The sequence below is a fragment of the Phocoena sinus genome, chromosome 20, assembly GCF_008692025.1.
Source record: "Phocoena sinus isolate mPhoSin1 chromosome 20, mPhoSin1.pri, whole genome shotgun sequence".
Classification (NCBI taxonomy): Eukaryota; Metazoa; Chordata; class Mammalia; order Artiodactyla; family Phocoenidae; genus Phocoena; species Phocoena sinus.
In genome coordinates this window covers 33,766,044-33,784,693 of record NC_045782.1, presented here as the reverse complement: position 1 = coordinate 33,784,693, position 18,650 = coordinate 33,766,044, and the positions used below count along the sequence as shown (strand labels likewise).

The window sequence follows — 18,650 nt, the reverse complement described above, 5'->3', positions numbered from 1 at the left end:
AAAATGAATTCAAAATGGATTAAAGACTTAAATATAAGACCTGAAACCATAAAATTCCTAAAAGAAAACACAGGCAGTATGCTCTTTGACACTGGTCTTAGCAATTTTTTCTTGATGTATCTCCTCAGGCAATGGCAACAAAAGCATGGATAGACAGTGGGGATATATCAAACTAAAAAGTTTTTGCACAGCAGAGGAAACCATCAACAAAACAAAAAGGTAAGCTACTGAATGGGAGAAGATATTTGCAAATGATATGCTGGATAAGGGGTTAATATCCAAAATATATAAAGAACACATAAAACTCAATATCAAAAAACCAAACAATCTGATTAAAAAATAAACAGAAGACCTGAACAGACATTTTTCCAAAGAATACATACTGATGGCCAGTAAGCACATGAAAAGATGCTCAACATCACTAATCATCAGGGAAATGCATATCAAAACCACAAGGAGAGGGGCTTCCTTGGTGGCACAGTGGTTCAGAGTCCACCTGCCGATGCAGGGGACATGGGTTCATGCCCTGGTCCGGGAAGATCCCACATGCCGCGGAGCAGCTAGGCCCGTGAGCCATGGCCGCTGAGCCTGCGCGTCCGGAGCCTGTGCTCTGCAACAGGAGAGGCCACAACAGTGAGAGGCCCGTGTACCACAAAAAAAAAAAAAACACAAGGAGACATCATTTCATACCTGTGAGAATTGACTATTATCAAAAACAAAAGAAATAAGTGTTGGAAAGGATGTGGAGAAAAGAGAACCCTTGTATACTGCTGGTGGGAATGTAAATTGGTATAGCCACTATGGAAAACAGTATGGAGGTTCCCCAAAAAATAAAAAACAGAACTACCATACAATCCAGTAATTCACTTATGAATACTTATCTCAAGATAATGAAAACACTAATTCCAAAAGGTATATGCACCCTCATGTTCATGGCAGCATTATTTACAGTAGCTAAGATATGGAAGCAACCTAAGTGCCCATTAACAGATGAATGGATAAAGAAGATGTGGCATATATATATACATATATATATATATATGAAGTGGAATATTGCTCAGCCATAGAAAGAATGAAATCTTGCCATTTATGACAACATGAATGAACCTAAGAGGATATTACCCTAAGTGAAATAGACAGAGAAAGACAAGTACCGTATGATCTCACTTATATGTAGGATCTAAAAAACAAAAGAAATATAACAAAACAGAAATAGACTCTTAGATACAGAGAATAAACTACTGCTTGCCAGAGGGAAGGGTAGTAGCGGAGGAGTGAAATAAGTGAAGGGGATTAAGAGGTACAAACTTCCAGTTATAAAATAAATAAGTCATGGGGATGTAATTATAACAAAGAGAATATAGTCAATAATATTTTAATAAGTTTGTACAGTGACAGCCAGTAACGACTTATAGTGGTGATCATTTTGTGATACATAAAAATATCAAATCATTATGCTGCACACCTGAAACTAATATATTTTAAGTCAATTATACTTCAAAATTAATGAAATGGTAATAAGCTTCTCTAGCATAAGTATTATATACTTCCATCTTCCTCTTCACTCCAGTACAACTACTTAGTCTACTTACTTGAGGTCCTAAAATAATTTATTTCTCTATCCCATTAAAATTAAATAGGTTTTGGGACTTCCCTGGTGGCAGAGGAGCTAAGAATCTACCTGCCAATGCAGGGGACATGGGTTCAATCCCTGGTCTGGGAAGATCTCACATGCCACGGAGCAACGAAGCCAGTGCACGACAACTACTAAGCCTGCACTCTAGAGCCCACGAGCCACAACTACTGAGCCTACACACCACAAATACTGAAGCCCGCACACCCTAGAGCCCATATGCTGCAACTACTGAAGCCCGTGTGCCTACAGCCCATGCTCTGCAACAAGAGAAACCACCACAATGAGAAGCCCACGCACCGCAACAAAGAGTAGCCCCCACTCACTGCAACTAGAGAAAGCCTGTGTGCAGCAACAAAGACCCAACACACACACACACACACACACACACACACACACACACACACAAAGTAGGTTTTTTTCTTTTGTATAGTTACATCCAGATGTATTATACAAATCAAAACAAGACCACTAATATATTACCAGTTAACTAGTAGACAACCATATTCAAAAGAATATGATTCAAAGATAGTTCAAATATTAAGTTATCTACTTCTCCACTTATGAACTAGTAACTAGACACATCAGGATGCCAATGAGAAACCCAAGGGATATCTTCCCAAAGTGGATGTTCATTGTATTCAACTCTACAAAACTAGGTAGGCTTTCAGACAGCCAAGGAAGAGTTTTGGTTGATTCTAGTTCTGAGACCAGCAGGATAAACAGGCAATTAAAGGGGTCGGGGGTGGCCATAAAATGTAGTATATAACCATATAATGGAATATTATTCAGTCTTAAAAAGGAATTAAGTAACGATACACGCTACAATGTAGATGAACCTTATGCTAAGCGAAAGAAGCCAGTCACAAAAGACCATATATTATATGATTTCATTTATATGAAATTCCAGAATAGGTAAATCCATAGAGACAGAAAGCAGATTAATGGGTACTAAGGGCTGAGCGAAAGCCAGGAACCATGAGTGCTAACATTAGCACTCTAATGGTGTTTCTTTTTGGAATGATGGTGTTCTGGAATTTGATAGTGATGATGGTCGTACAACTTTATGAATATACTAAAAACCACTGAATTGTATACTCTAAAATGGTGGATTTTATGGTATGGAAATTACATTTTTTTAAAGGCGCAGGAAGTGTCATTCAAAGTCTATTCCTTAACATAAGCATCGGAAAATTGCATCTCAATTTAACAGTAACCTATTTTTTTAAGTAAAAGTCAGGAAGTTAAGGGAACAAAAAAGAAAATCTCAACACTTAGTAAATGTTTGTTGAATAAATGAATGAATATTCAGTGAAGAGTTTTAAAGCAATAACAAAAATTAAACCAGAGTAACCTTGAAGTTATTAAAAAATCAGATGAGAGTACAAATCATAAATGCTATATTTTCATTAAAGTTTCCTCACCTTCTCTTCCTCAGGTTATTCACAGCAGAAAGAATAGGCACAAGATTGCTAAGCTTTAGTTACATTCCCTCCCTTGCCTCAACACTTGAGCAAAATCATGTACCACCTACTAAGGCTGTTAGGCTAAGGCAAAGACTAGCCGATACTAACCAGAGCAGTTTCTCTTTCTCTTGGGACACATAGCTAGACTATACATCCCAGCCTCTGTAAGTGAGCTTCTAACTGAGTTATATAGCCAATGAAGTAGAAGCGAAAGCTATTGTGTGCTACTCCTAGGCCTGGCCCAATAAAAACCTTCCACACACAATCCTCCATTCTCTTTCCCCTTCCTCCAACTCAATGTAGGTATGACAAACTCAGAGCAAAGCTGGAAAGGGCCTGTGTCTCCAAAGGAGCCACCCATGTATCAGAAACATCCAATTTAAATTTCACATAGGGAGGAAATTCCCTGGCGGTCCAGTGGTTAAGACTCAGCATTTTCAGTGTTGTGGCCTGGCTTCAATCCCTGGTTTGGGAAGTAAGATCCTACAAGCCGCGCAGTGCAGCCAATCAATCAATATAAAGAAAGTAAGAAGTTTCACATGAACAAGAAATAACATAACATCTGAATCATTATATATGTCTTTTGCAGCTTGTTTGCTACAGCAACTAGAGTTACCTTAACTTATACATTAGCTTGTAAACACACATTAAAAACCTTCTAAAAGGCATTCTAAATGATCAAAGGCGTGTCACTTCATGGTGCTTAAGAATAGTTTATATCTTTGTTATTCTGGATGACTTTCTGAATGTTGTTTTGGCCATTATTTTCTCCAACCTAACATCTCCAGCAAGTATCTTGACAGAAATTATCTATGTCTTCCCACATTTCATGTTTTCTTTATCTGTACTGTGATTCTGAATATTAGTATTATATTTTTAAGTGTATGAGTTAACCACCAAGATCATATAAAACAAATTCAGAACCTCTCACTCTTTTCTTAAAATACTTACATCAGTACAACAACACAGTCAATGGACTCAAGTTTTCTCAAGGCCTAAGTCACATGAGATGGTATAGTGTTTAACTGAAAAGTACCTTTAAATGCTGGGAAGAGCCTTATCTTCAAAGTCCTGTATGCCACCCAGTAATCAGTAAGGGGAAAAGAAAGAGAAGTAGAAGGGAAGGAAAAGTTGGGAAAAAAAGGCCCACCAGGGCAAAGATGGTAGAGATCCCCCCAAACCTCAAGTATCATAGAGTTAACCTATACCTATACTGTTGTATTATATCTGAAATGTTTAAACAAGAAAAGATTGTTTCTTGTTTAATAGTTCCCATGTGAACCCAAACCTCAAAATGATCTCAGGAAAAATCCTCAAATCATATGATTTTACTCAAACTAGCTACAACCTGAGATTAACTTGAAGTAAACAAGATTCTGCTCACCCTTCCTATCCCCAAACAACAGATAATCTGCCAATTTTTTAAAGCTGCTAATATTCTAGGGAGAAAAAAAAATCAAACAAATCAAGGCATTGAAAACAATAAGGGGGTGGGGGAAAGATAAAAGAAGAATCAAAAGACTAATTCAAAATGTTCCCCTTATAATAGCTAATGAAGATACTTCGGCCTCATTTTAAATGCTCTTTCTTTCCATTCATCTTTCCAAAGAGCAAGAGGATATGATTAAGGCAGGAAGAGCCACCTGCTCTACCTGCTCAAAATCAGAGCTTACCTCCTTAGATTGATGGCCTTTGCCAAGTTTGGAACACCTTCCATCTCTGTTGTCTTCTGCCCCATCAGACTGCTGATAGGCCTATGGGGGGAAGAAAGAGAAACAGACCTTCTAGAATGCCATATCCAACTCGTTATTTGCCTTCTCAAAAGGAGTCATCAGTTCTTACTAATCGAGGAAGGCAGATAATCCAACTGTTACTTGGCCTCAGAAGATTGACATTGGTCTTTCAGAAGCTTTCCTTACACAAGTTAGCATCAAACGTCTCAACAGGTAAGCAAGAATCAAGTGCTCACTTAAGAGCAAATAAATCACAGACACAACCACATCAAAACAGCAATAAAAACCTCTGCTCTGCCTACTAAGTCCTTCACCATGTCCCTAAACTTAAAAAGATTTTTCAGACAGACATTATATGCCACCTAAAGTCTATGTAGGGAGAGTCCATGCTTTCCCTCAGCACATATTCCTATGTATCACCTTCAAGGTCAAGAAATACTTCCTCATGATCAACCAAAAACAACAAATTCATTTTCTCTGATTTAATCTTCCAAATTTACAAAAAAACAACTTGGTATCTTCCTTACTCATTCCTTTGTTTGAAGAATAACCAAATCACTCATGTTTATTCTGTTCTCTAAGCTAAATCACCATCAATCCTTTAACTCTTACTCATAAAATTAATTTTCCATGAAACCTTTAGTTCTAGATATTAATTATGAACTACAACCTTAAGTTTCTCAGTAAACAACAGTAGACTTCAGAAATGAACAGTCCAAATACAGATAATAAAACATAAAACAGGTCTGAAGACCACATAGATATTACCTAATGAAGCAGAAGTAATAAAATGTTAGTGTTTGCATAAATTATCTTGTGCCCAATTATCTGCTTTCCCTCTCATACACAAGCTCTTTAAAAAAAATCCTTGGGCTTCCCCGGTGGCACAGTGGTTAAGAATCTGCCTGCCAATGCAGGGGACACGGGTTCGAGCCCTGGTCCGGAAAGATCCCACATGGTGTGGAGCAACAAAGCTCTGCCCCACAACTACTGAGCCTGCATTCTACAGCCCATAAGCCACAACTACTGAGCCCACGTGCCACAACTACTGAAGCTCACGTGCCTAGAGCCCATGCTCCGCAACAAAAGAAGCCACTGCAATGAGAAGCCCGCGCACTGCAAGGAAGAGTAGCCCCCGCTCACAGCAACTAAAGAAAGCCCACGCGCAGCAACAAAGACGCAACGCAGCCAAAAGAAAAAAAAAAACCTTACATAAGTTTATTAAATATACAGATATTCTTAATATCACAAAGATATTAGATTCAAGTTAAATGAACTAAAAAACTAACTTTCTATATAACAAGTTTTATTTTTGTAACTTTTTAAAATAAGGAGATATAAATCTGAATCTCCTCAAGCTGCCTTAATAAGAAGTATGCTTTCAACAAAAATATAAATCATCAGTTTTCTACTTTCATCATTCTAAAAATACTGTAGAAAGGGACTGCCTCTTGACAAGATAAAATTAAAATGAAAGAAGTAACCTATTACAGTATTATGGAAATTCTGAGAGTATTAACATTCTTTGCCAATTGCAAAGTAAAGGAGTTAATAAAGCTTTTTATTTGCCTGAAGGTATTTTTTTAAATAACTTAAAAGATAGTGACAGAAAATATTTAGGCCCTCTCAACTATTAACTTTGGTGTGAAGCTACACCTGTTAACTGAAAAAGATTATTTTTCTTCTGTGTTGTGAAAATTTTCAATTTATCAATAACATCACTAACACAGCCCTTGCTTATAAATAACTCCCAAATCTGAAGTATGTTTTAAGCCATTTATTCCTTTAAAATTAAAAACATGTTTATGATTATACTACCTTCCCATTATTTTCCATTATTTTCTAATGGTGTGCTAATTCTTATGACCAAAAAGGAGAGTTTTCCTTCCAATAATGTGTTTCAAGGTAAAGGCTTGAAGGTATTTTATTAGACTAAAATCTATACTAAGTTTAAAAAGCAAATGAATGTTATATGGGAGATGGGAAGTGTAGAAAGGTCAGAGTATAAAACTCTAGCACAAATGTCTTCAGGTGTCAAAAATATTTTTCCATTTAACTTATTTATTTGGCTGCGTTGGGCCTTCATTGCTGCTTGCAGGCTTTCTCTAGTTGCAGCGAGCGGGGGCTACTCTTCGTTGCGGTGCTCAGGCTTCTCACTGTGGTGGCTTCTCTTGCTGCAGAGCACGGGCTCTAGGCACACGGGCTTCAGTAGTTGTGGCTCGTGGGCTCCAGAGCACAGGCTCAGTATTTGTGACACACAGGCTTAGTTGCTCCGTGGCATGTGGCATCTTCCCGGACCAGGGCTCGAACCCGTGTCCCCTGCATTGGCAGGAGGATTCTTAACCACTGAGCCACTAGGGAAGTCCCCATTTAATTTTTAAAAATGGATTTTCATTCAAAGGAAGAAAGGGCAGATTCAGAGATTATTTAAGTAGCTTAAAATCACTGCCATCTAAACCTTGCCATCTTCTCCACAATTCAAGGAAAAGGTCATCTCTTATAAACTCAAGTAGCTTGAGAGCAACAGAATTTTCCCAAGAGAAAATCAAATAGATAATAAATGGTTTTCTACATCAGCTCTGGGTGTAAATAATGATTCAAATTCATAAGTTATGATAAATAATGTGGAATTTGCTACTAATTCTTCCTTCTCCAATTCTGTTCATATAAAAAATGACCAAACACTACTAAATACCAAGAACCACTACAATGTTCATATTCCTTGCCCTAGTTCTGTAACTATATCCTAAGAAAATTACCAAAAGAGGGCAATCTACAGGTGTGAAAAAATATTCACTGTAATATGATTCACTACACTGCAAAAAATGTCCAACCAATCAACAGAAATTTTTTGAGTTTTTAAAAAACTTCACCTATATTTATTTTTATCAATTCATTCATTCCTTAATTCCACAAAGGATTTGAGATAGTTTACAAGAACATATCTTAACAATTCACTATATATGTATAAAATGTGGAACAGGAAAAAAACAATTTAAATATGCCACCCAAGTAAGGCCCAAACCAGTTGTTATGGTTGTACTTCAAAATTTGTTCTGAGTTTCTGAGTAGCCAAGTTAAAAAAACAAAGTAGCCATTAAATAATTCTCATTAGAGAAAAGGAGAAAGCACACACAGTTCCTCAGGGAAAACAAGAATTGTTAATAGACGGCATAGCTTCTGGATGATGGGTGTTGACACATTTAAAAAATAAAGATTATACAATAAGGAAAATACTTATGATAATGTTAAAGGAAAGATGCAAAATTATATATACACTCTGCAATGATATAAAAGCATGGTACATATGGAAAAGACGAGACGGTCATACACATAACCTTTTTCCCCACAAAACTATGATTTCTTTGACTGTAATGACCACATCATATTCTTCTGTGCCAAAACCATGCCTAGAGGCTGAATGCTAAGCAGATAGTAGTTGTTTTTTATTTTTAACATATTAAAATGTCTGTATTTACTTAAGATAGTATTTGGCTTACAAGAATAGAAATAATCAGTATATAACAGAAATAATGAATATAAAAAGTACTTTCTGATGAAGAACTCATTGCTGCCACACTGTGAATGGCCAGGTTGATTGCTTACACCTTACATAGCTGAAAAGCACTAAGGGCCTCAATCCACAGCTTCCTTATTCCACTCCACATATATTTCAGATTCTTCCTTAAGGCGTACAAGATGTTAACTACCAAGAAGTATTACTATTATACCCAGATAAGGAACAATATGTGGCCTTTTAAAAATTGCTTTATTTATGTTGGAAAAGCCAAAATAATTCTTATGTAGTTCAAATTTTGAAAAGAGAGCAACCAGATATCTCCAAAATCAAACATGACCATAAAATTATAATAAATTTTTTATATCATCAAAAATTTAAAAATCGTACCACAACAACCTGATAGATTCCATACCATTAAAAGCTGTCAAGTATGTTCTTTAATTCAGTTCCATTTTTTGACTTCTCTTGCTTCTCAAATAGCAAGTAACTACAACCAAAGTTTCCCCTTTTGACATAAGAAGTAGTCCCAAAGCAGAACTTGGACTTTCATTGTGGCTACTTTTTAAAAGGGATATGTGCCCTAAAACACATCAATCAGAACTGACAGTCTTTTAAAGTTAAAGACTCTAACATATTTATAAAAACAAACATGGAAATTGGACGATATTGTTATCATACGGCACTCAAAAAATAGTACTAAACACAAAAAACTGCACGCATCCTTCCTCTCTATAGGTATCATCATCAGTAATTTCTTTGGCCTTAAATGCTTATTTAAATACAGATGTTCAGAACACTAAAAAACACATTTAAAACATTTAAAAAGTTAAAAAAAATGTTGGGTTACAATAAATCTAATAAAAACCACTACACAGTCTTAAAAAACCAAAATTACAATATTAAAGTCCAGATATTCTGTATCCTATTATACAAAAAAAGAATTAATATACTCTGACATACATCCATTTAAATATGTTTTCATCTTTTAAAAAAATATATTCCCAGTCCCGTTTTTCCAATAGGATAGGGCACTGATGATACTTAAAGATTACCTCCTACCACCACCATTTTAAAAAATAAAGGGGCTTTGATTCATATTGGAGATCTGGGGAAGGTAAAACTAAGGTGGTAAAATGAAAAAAGTCAAACTATTTTCACCACCACCCCAATTTTTTTCAGATGTTTAAAATGTGGTAAAATAAAGACTCAGAAGAAAAATTTTAGATATATTTAGATTTCATATTATATTCATTTAGAAAAAAATAGAAGAGCGAGGAAAACAATTAGATGGAAAAGAGAAAGATTCCAAGGTATCAAAGAAGAAGGGAGTAAGTTCCAAAGCATAAATGAAAGGAGACTCATTATAGCCTTAGCTCATGGACCAAGAGACTATCAGCTTTGTGCATCTCAACGGTCAATTCTGATTAATCACAGTTTTAAGTTCTTTAACTGTTACTTAGACAACAAGATTTATTTCAAAATGGAATAGCAGGGGGAAAAACGGGGATAGCAGACATCCAGGGGGAGAAATTCTTGAGAGAATATTATATTAATAACAAAAATTAAGTTCTCAGATCAAATATAGCTCAAGACCATATCCAATACTTGGTGATTAATTTACTCATCCCTTCCATAGAGAATTATCAATTATTTTTAAATGACACCTTATTTTTAAAAAATTATCTTGAATTAAAAATAGGATACATGGTAATCAATACTTCTGAAAGAGAAATGAGAGAATGAACACCAAAGAACATGACAATTCCAAAAACGGTAGGTATGACTCACTGGACTGGAAAACAATCTTAATTTAAAAAGCTACTATATCGGGCTTCCCTGGTGGTGCAGTGGTTGAGAGTCCGCCTGCCAATGTAGGGGACACGGGTTCGTGCCCCGGTCTGGGAAGATCCCACATGCCGCAGAGCAGCTGGGCCCATGAGCCATGGCCGCTGAGCCTGCGCGTCTGGAGCCTGTGCTCCGCAACGGGAGAGGCCACAACAGTGAGAGGCTCGCGTACCACAAAAAAAAAAAAAAAAAAAGCTACTGTATCAAGTACAAGGTAATTCTTCCTTTAATATTTCCTATCATAGAAGCAGATTATTTAGTGCATCAAAAGATTCTAGAAAAGGAGTTCCTTTCTAAGTCAAAAGAAAATTTCCTTATCCAAAACTTGATACTCCTCAGAAGTGAAGAGGTAAACGTACTTGGTACAAGAATGAGGTTGGTTCTGTCAAAACTGCACCTTTAGTGTTTTGTTCTAAAATACTATAGTCCCTGATATGAAAACGCAATCAAGTTAGGATTCACTGTTAACAAAGGCAGGGTACAGCACTCTAGGTATCTACACGCCTAAAAGAACAAAGACATGACACATGGCTCATTTTGTCTCACTCTGGTGGCCTTCCATTACCAAATATCCATTGGCTCCCTTCCATGACATCTGCTTAATAGCCATTTGAGTTCTCCTTGAATTCTAGAATGCCTAAACTCCAGATTCCCAGTGATTCTAGGTTTTAGCTCTATTGGACTCTTCCAGAGTCCTAAAGGGAGCAGCCAGTTATCATACACACTCTAAGCCTGGTAGTGAAGATTATCCTTCATGAATGCCAGTCCTTTTACAGCAGGTGTCACTATGTAACCTTCATGGGTGGTGTGGGAAGAGTAACTGCGGGCCATCTAGAAGTTTACAATCCTGGGAGGGAAAACTGGAGAGTGACCTGCCTGAATCAAACATGAAAATATGCCATAAAGTTTCTTTTTTGAATTTTGACTTAATTAGGTCCACTTTCATTAGACAAAAAGGGGAAGAAGTCCTTGGAATTTGAAACAATAACTATATTTGAATCAAGAATATATGAAATTATATTAAAAATGAAATGGTTCTGAAAAATGTCATTCTAGTCCCCTCAATGTCCTCGGTTTTCCATAGAAAGGAATGAAAAAGAATTCAGTAATTTTTTTATACATATACATTTTTTTTTCTCTTACATTTTTAAATTTCAAAGCAACACAGAAACCAATGGAACTTAGTGTAACTGATCAAAATTTGAAGAAATGATTCACATGTACACATCCCAGAATCCTGCACGATGGATACAGCATAATGTTAACTACTATACAATGTAAGCTACAAACAAAAGCTGAGGGCTAAATTGAAGAAGAGAGTCCTATAAGTGTCTGACTTAGTCATTTCTGCAGACATGGGAACCACATGAAAATGTGAACAAAAAAGAATAAACCAAGCTCCCAGGTCTCACTCTTGAGGGTGGGGTGACAATTCCAAGCAGATATCTGGAACTGTAGTCAAATGTCAGGATGAGTCATTCCACTCTTTAACATATTTTACTTACTCTGGTCAGCATAGTTTTTGGCCTTGAGTTCAAGTTGTCTTGTTTGAGATTCTAAAGATTCCACTCTGGTCTGTAAATCCTTTTTTTCCTGTTCTTGAGAGTCTTCAAATTCAATGAATTTCTAATAAAGAAGAAAAATACATTATTTTCATTAGATAAATGAAAAATTTTTAACATTATAAACCCCTGTGTTTCTTGGTATCAAGAATCACAACTTGGCATTAACTACTCAAGAAGATCTCAGAATCATGAACTTAGGTTGATTTTTAGTTTCTCTATAAAAATTAAGGTTTACAGGACTTCTCTGGGGGTCCAGTGGTTAAGACTCCGTGCTTCCATTGCAGGGGACACGAGTTCGATTCCTGGTCAAGAGAACTAAGATCCCAAATGCCGCACAGCACAGCCAAAAAATTAAAAAAAAAAAAAAAAAAAAGTAATAATTAAGGTTTAAAATCTCCAAATATAGAAGGGAAAAGATGACAAAATAATATTTATGAACGTGTTTCCACTTCATTATAACAGGCATTCCAAAGAAAATACATAGATTGGTTCAAGATGGTGGAGTAGAAGGACATGCTCTCACTCCCTCTCACAAGAACACCACAACCACTACTAACTGCTGGACAATCATCGACAGGAAGACACTGGAACTCACCAAAACAGATACCCACATCCAAAGACAAAGGAGAAGCCACAGTGAGACGGTAGGAGGGGCGCAATCGTAGTAAAATCAAATCCCATAAGTGCTGGGTGGGTGACGCACAGACTGGAGAACACTTAGACCACACAAGTCCACCCACTGGAGTGAAGGTTCTGAGCCCCACGTCAGGCTTCCCAACCTGGGGGTCCGGCAACGGGAGGAGGAATTCCTAGAGCAACAAACTTTGAAGCCTAGTGGGAACTGATTGCAGGACTTCGACAGGACTGGGGGAAACAGAGACTCCACTCTGGAGAGCACACACAAAGTAGTGTGTGCATCGAGACCCAGGGGAAGGAGCAGTGACCCCAGGGGAGACTGAACCAGGCCTACCTGCTAGTGTTGGAGGGTCTCCTGCAGAGGCAGGGGGTGGCTGTGTGTCACCGTGAGGACAAGGACACTGGCAGCAGAAGTTCTGGGAAGTACTTCTTGCGGTGAGCCCTCCCAGAGTCTGCCCTTAGCCCCACCAAAGAGCCCAGGTATGCTCCAGTGTTGGGTCGCCTCAGGCCAAACAACCAACAGGGAGGGAACCCAGCCCCACCCATCAGCAAACAAGTGGATTAAAGTTTTACTGAGCTCGGCCCAGCAAAGCAACAGCCAGCTCTACCCACCACCACTCCCTCCCATCAGGAAACTTGCACAAGCCTCTTAGATAGCCTCATCCACTAGAGGGCAGACAGCAGAAGCAAGAAGAACTACAATCCTGCAGCCTGTGGAACAAACACCACATTCACAGAAAGACAGACAAGATGAAAAGGCAGAGGGCTATGAACCAGATGAAAGAACAAGATAAAACCCCAGAAAAACAACTAAATGAAGTGGAGATAGGCAACCTTCCAGAAAAAGAATTCAGAATAATGATAGTGAAGATGATCCAGGACCTCGAAAAAGAATGGAGGCAAAGGTCGAGAAGATGCAAGAAATGTTTAACAAAGACCTAGAAAAATTAAAGAACAAACAAACAGAGATGAACAATACAATAACTGAAATGAAAAATACACTAGAAGGAATCAACAGCAGAATAACTGAGGCAGAAGAACGGATAAGTGACCTGGAAGACAGAATGGTGGAGTTCACTGCTGCTGAACAGAATAAAGAAAAAAGAAGGAAAAGAAATGAAGACAGCCTAAGAGACCTCTGGGACAACATTAAGCGCAACAACATTCGCATTATAGGGGTCTCAGAAGGAGAAGAGAGAGAGAAAGGACCCAAGAAAATATTTGAAGAGATTATAGTCAAAAACTTCCCTAACATGGGAAAGGAAATAGCCACCCAGGAAATAGTCCAGGAAGTGCAGAGAGACCCATACAGGACAAACCCAAGGAGAAACACGTCGAGACACATAGTAATCAAATTGGCAAAAATTAAAGGCAAAGAAAAATTACTGAAACCAGCAAGGAAAAAACGACAAATAACATAAAGGGAACTCCCATAAGGTTAACAGCTGATTTCTCAGCAGAAACTCTACAAGCCAGAAGGGAGTGGCATGGTATACTTAAGGTGATGAAAGGGAAGAAACTACAACCAAGATTACTGTACCAGGCAAGGATCTCATTCAGATTTGATGGAGAAATCAAAAGCTTTACAGACAAGCAAAAGCTAAGAGAATTCAGCACCACCAAACCAGCTCTACAACAAATGCTAAAGGAACTTCTCTAAGTGGGAAACACAGGAGAAGAAAAGGACCTATAAAAACAAATCCAAAACAATTAAGAAGATGGTAATAAGAACATACATATCGATAATTACCTTAAATGTGAATGGATTAAATGCTCCAACCAAAAGACACAGGCTAGCTGAATGGATACAAAAATAAGACCCATATATATGCTGTCTACAAGAGACCCATTTCAGACCTAGGGACACATTCAGACTGAAACTGAGGGGATGGAAAAAGATATTCCATGCAAATGGAAATAAAAAGAAAGCTGGAGTAGCAATACTCATATCAGATAAAATAGACTTTAAAATAAAGAATGTTACAAGAGACAGGGAAGGACACTACATAATGATCAAGGGATCAATCCAGGAAGAAGATATAACAATTATAAATATATATACACCCAATACAGGAGCACCTCAATATATAAGGCAACTGCTAACGACTCTAAAAGAGGAAATGGACAGTAACACAATAATAGTGGGGGACTTTTAACACCTCACTAACACCATTGGACAGATCACCCAAACAGAAAATTAATAAGGAAACACAAGCTTTAAATGACACAATAGACCAGATACATTTAATTGATATTTATAGGACATTCCATCCAAAAAGAGCAGATTACACTTTCTTCTCAAGTGTGCATGGGACATTCTCCAGGATAGATCATATCTTGGGTCACAAATCAAGCCTCAGTAAATTTTAAAAAATTGAAAGCATATCAAGCATCTTTTCTGACCACAACACTACGAGATTAGAAATGAATTACAGGGTAAAAAACACAAACACATGGAGGCTAAACAATACGTTACTAAATAACCAAGAGGTCACTGAAGAAATCAAAGACGAAATCGAAAAATACCTAGAGACAAATGACAATGAAAACATGATGATCCAAAACCTATGGGATGTGGCAAAAGCAGTTCTAAGAGGGAAGTTTATAGCTATACAAGCCTACCTCATGAAACAAGAAACATCTCAAATAAACAATCTAACGTTATATCTAAAGGAACTAGAGAAAGAAGAACAAACAAAACCCAAAGTTAGAAGGAAAGAAATCATAAAGATCAGAGCAGATATAAATGAAATAGAAACAAAGAAAAGAACAGCAAAGATCAATAAAACTAAAAGCTGGTTCTTTGAGAAGATAAACTTGATAAACCATTAGCCAGACTCAACAAGAAAAAGAGGGAGTGGACTCAAATCAATAAAATTAGAAATGAAAACGGAGAAGTTACAATGGACACCGCAGAAATACAAGCATCCTAAGAGACTACTACAAGCAACTCTATGCCAATAAAATAGACAACATAGAAGAAATGGACAAATTTTTAGAAAGGTATAACCTTCCAAGACTGAACCAAGAACAGAAAATATGAACAGACCAATCACAAGTAATGAAATTGAAACTGTGATTAAAAATTTTCCAACAGGGCTTCCCTGGTGGCGCAGTGGTTGAGAGTCCGCCTGCCAATGCAGGGGACACGGGTTCGTGCCCCGGTCCGGGAAGATCCCACATGCCACGGAGCGGCTGAGCCCGTGAGCCATGGCCGCTGAGCCTGCGCGACCGGAGCCTGTGCTCCACAACGGGAGAGGCCACAACAGTGAGAGGCCCGCATACAGAAAAAAAAAAAAAATCTTCCAACAAACAAAAGCCCAGGACGAGATGGCTTCACAGGTGAATTCAATCAAACATTTAGAGAAGAGCTAACACCCATCCTTCTCAAACTCTTCCAAAAAATTGCAGAGGAAGGAAAACTTGCAAACTCATTCTATGAGGCCACCATCACCCTGATACCAAAACCAGACAAAGATACTACAAAAAAAGAAAATTACAGACCAATATCACTGATGAATATAGATGCAAAAATTCTCAACAAAATACTAGCAAACAGAATCCAACAACACATTAAAAGGATCATACACCATGATCAAGTGGGATTTATCCCAGGGATGCAAGGATTCTTCAATATATGCAAATCAATGTGATATACCAAATTAACAAATTGAAGAATAAAAACCATATGATCATCTCAATAGATGCAGAAAAAGCTTTCGACAAAATTCAACACCTGTTTATGATAAAAACTCTCCAGAAAGTGGGCATAGAGGGAACCTACCTCAACATAATACAGGCCATATATGACAAATCCACAGCAAACATCATTCTCAATGGTGAAAAACTGAAAGCATTTCCTCTAAAATCAGGAAAAAGAGAAGGATGTCCACTCTCACCACTATTATTTAACATAGTTTTGGAAGTCCTAGCCATGGCACTCAGAGAAGAAAAAGGAATAAAAGAAATACAAGTTGGAAAACTTGAAGTAAAACTGTCACTGTTTGCAGATGACATGATACTATACATAGAGAATCCTAAAGATGCCACCAGAAAACTACTAGAGCTAATCAATGAATTTGGTAAAGTTGCAGGATACAAAATTAATGCACAGGGCTTCCCTGGTGGCGCAGTGGTTGAGAGTCCGCCTGCCGATGCAGGGGACACGGGTTCATGCCCTGGTCCAGGAGGATCCCACATGCCGCGGAGCAGCTGGGCCCGTGAGCCAAGGCCGCTGAGCCTGCGCGTCCGGAGCCTGTGCTCCACAACGGGAGAGGCCACAACAGTGAGAGGCCCACGTACCATAAAAAAAAAAATTAATGCACAGAAATCTTTTGCGTTCCTATACACTAATGATGAAAAATCTGAAAGAGAAATTAAGGAAACACTCCCATTTACCATTGCAACAAAAGAATAAAATACCTAGGAATAAACCTACCTAGGGAGACAAAAGACCTGTATGCAGAAAACTATAAAACACTGATAAAAGAAATTAAAGAGGATACCAACAGATGGAGAGATATACCATGTTCTCGGATTGGAAGAATCAATATTGTGTAAATGACTATACTACCCAAAGCAATCTACAGATTCACTGCAATCCCTATCAAATTACCAATGGCATTTTTCACAGAACTAGAACAAAAAATCTTAAAGTTTGTATGGAGACACAAAAGACCCCGAATAGCCAAAGCAGTCTTGAGGGAGAAAAACGGAGCTGGAGGAATCAGACTCCCTGACTTCAGACTATACTACAAAGCTACAGTAATCAAGACAATATCGTACTGGCACAAAAACAGAAATATATATCAATGGAACAGGATAGAAAGCCCAGAGATAAACCCATGCACCTATGGTCATCTATGACAAGGAGGCAAGCATATACAATGGAGAAAAGACAGTTTCTTCAATAAGTGGTGCTGGGAAAACTGGACAGCTACATGTAAAAGAATGAAATTAGAACACTCCCTAACACCATACACAAAAATAAACTCAAAATGGATTAGAGACCTAAATGTAAGACCGGACACTATAAAACTCTTAGAGGAAAACAAAGGAAGAACACTGTTTGACATAAATCACAGCAAGATCCTTTTTGACCCACCTCCTAGAGTAATGGAAATAAAAACAAAAATAAACAAATGGGACCTAATGAAACTTAAAAGCTTTTGCAAAGCAAAGGAAACTACAAACAAGATGAAAAGACAACCCTCAGAATGGGAGAAAATATTTGCAAACGAAGCAACTGACAAAGGACTAATCTCCAAAATATACAAAGAGCTCATGCAGCTCAATATTAAAAAAACAAACAGCCCAATCAAAAAATGGGCAGAAGACCTAAAGAGACATTTTTCCAAAGAGGACATACAGATGGCCAAGAAGCACATGAAAAGCTGCTCAACATTACTAATTATTAGAGAAATGCAAATCAAAACTACAATGAGGTACCACCACACACCAGTTAGAATGGGCATCATCAGAAAATCCACAAACAACAAATGCTGGAGAGGATGTGGAGAAAAGGGAAACCTGCTGCACTGTTGGTGGGAATGTAAATTGGTACAGCCACTATGGAGAACAGTATGGAGGTTCCTTAAAAAACTAAAAACAGAATTACCATATGACCCAGCAATCCCACTACTGGGCATATACCCAGAGAAAACCATAATTCAAAAAGACACATGCACCCCAATGTTCATTGCAGCACTATTTACAATTGCCAGGTCATGGAAGCAACCTAAATGCCATCGACAGACGAATGGATAAAGACGATGTGGTACATATATGCAATGGAATATTACTCAGCCATAAAAAGGAACGAAATTGGGTCATTTGTTGAGACGTGGATGGATCTAGAGACTGTCATACAGAGTGAAGTAAGTCAGAAAGAGAAAAACAAATATCGTATATTAACACATATATGTGGAACCTAGAAAAATGGTACAGATGAACCGGTTTGCAGGGCAGAAATAGAGACACAGATATAGAGAACAAAAGTATGGACACCAAGCAGGGAAAGCAGCAGAGGGGTGGGGGAGTAGTGTGATGAATTGGGAGACTGGGATTGACATGTATACACTGAGGTGTATAAAATGGATGACTAATAAGAACCTGCTCTATAAAAAAATAAATTTTTAAAAAAGCGGAATTACTGTGTTAAAAAAATACATATACCTACTCCAAATATATAAATCCTTTAACTTAACTAGCATACTTACATATTCATCTGAGTTCAATACATAATTTTTTACA

At 37.6% G+C, this 18,650-nt stretch overlaps 1 protein-coding gene across 5 annotated transcripts in view; it reads right to left on the bottom strand.

The window, feature by feature from the left end:
• Positions 1-18,650, bottom strand: part of SPAG9 (sperm associated antigen 9) — a 138,096-nt gene that overhangs the window by 78,598 nt on the left and 40,848 nt on the right. For 4 of the 5 annotated variants that reach the window (XM_032615044.1, XM_032615046.1, XM_032615045.1 and 1 more), the window contains exon 2: positions 11,703-11,823. In XM_032615044.1, the coding sequence (XP_032470935.1) occupies positions 11,703-11,823 (121 nt within the window). Of the gene's footprint in view, positions 1-4,772; positions 4,826-11,702; positions 11,824-18,650 lie in introns of those variants that run through there. The other variant, XM_032615050.1, reaches the window with a different exon arrangement.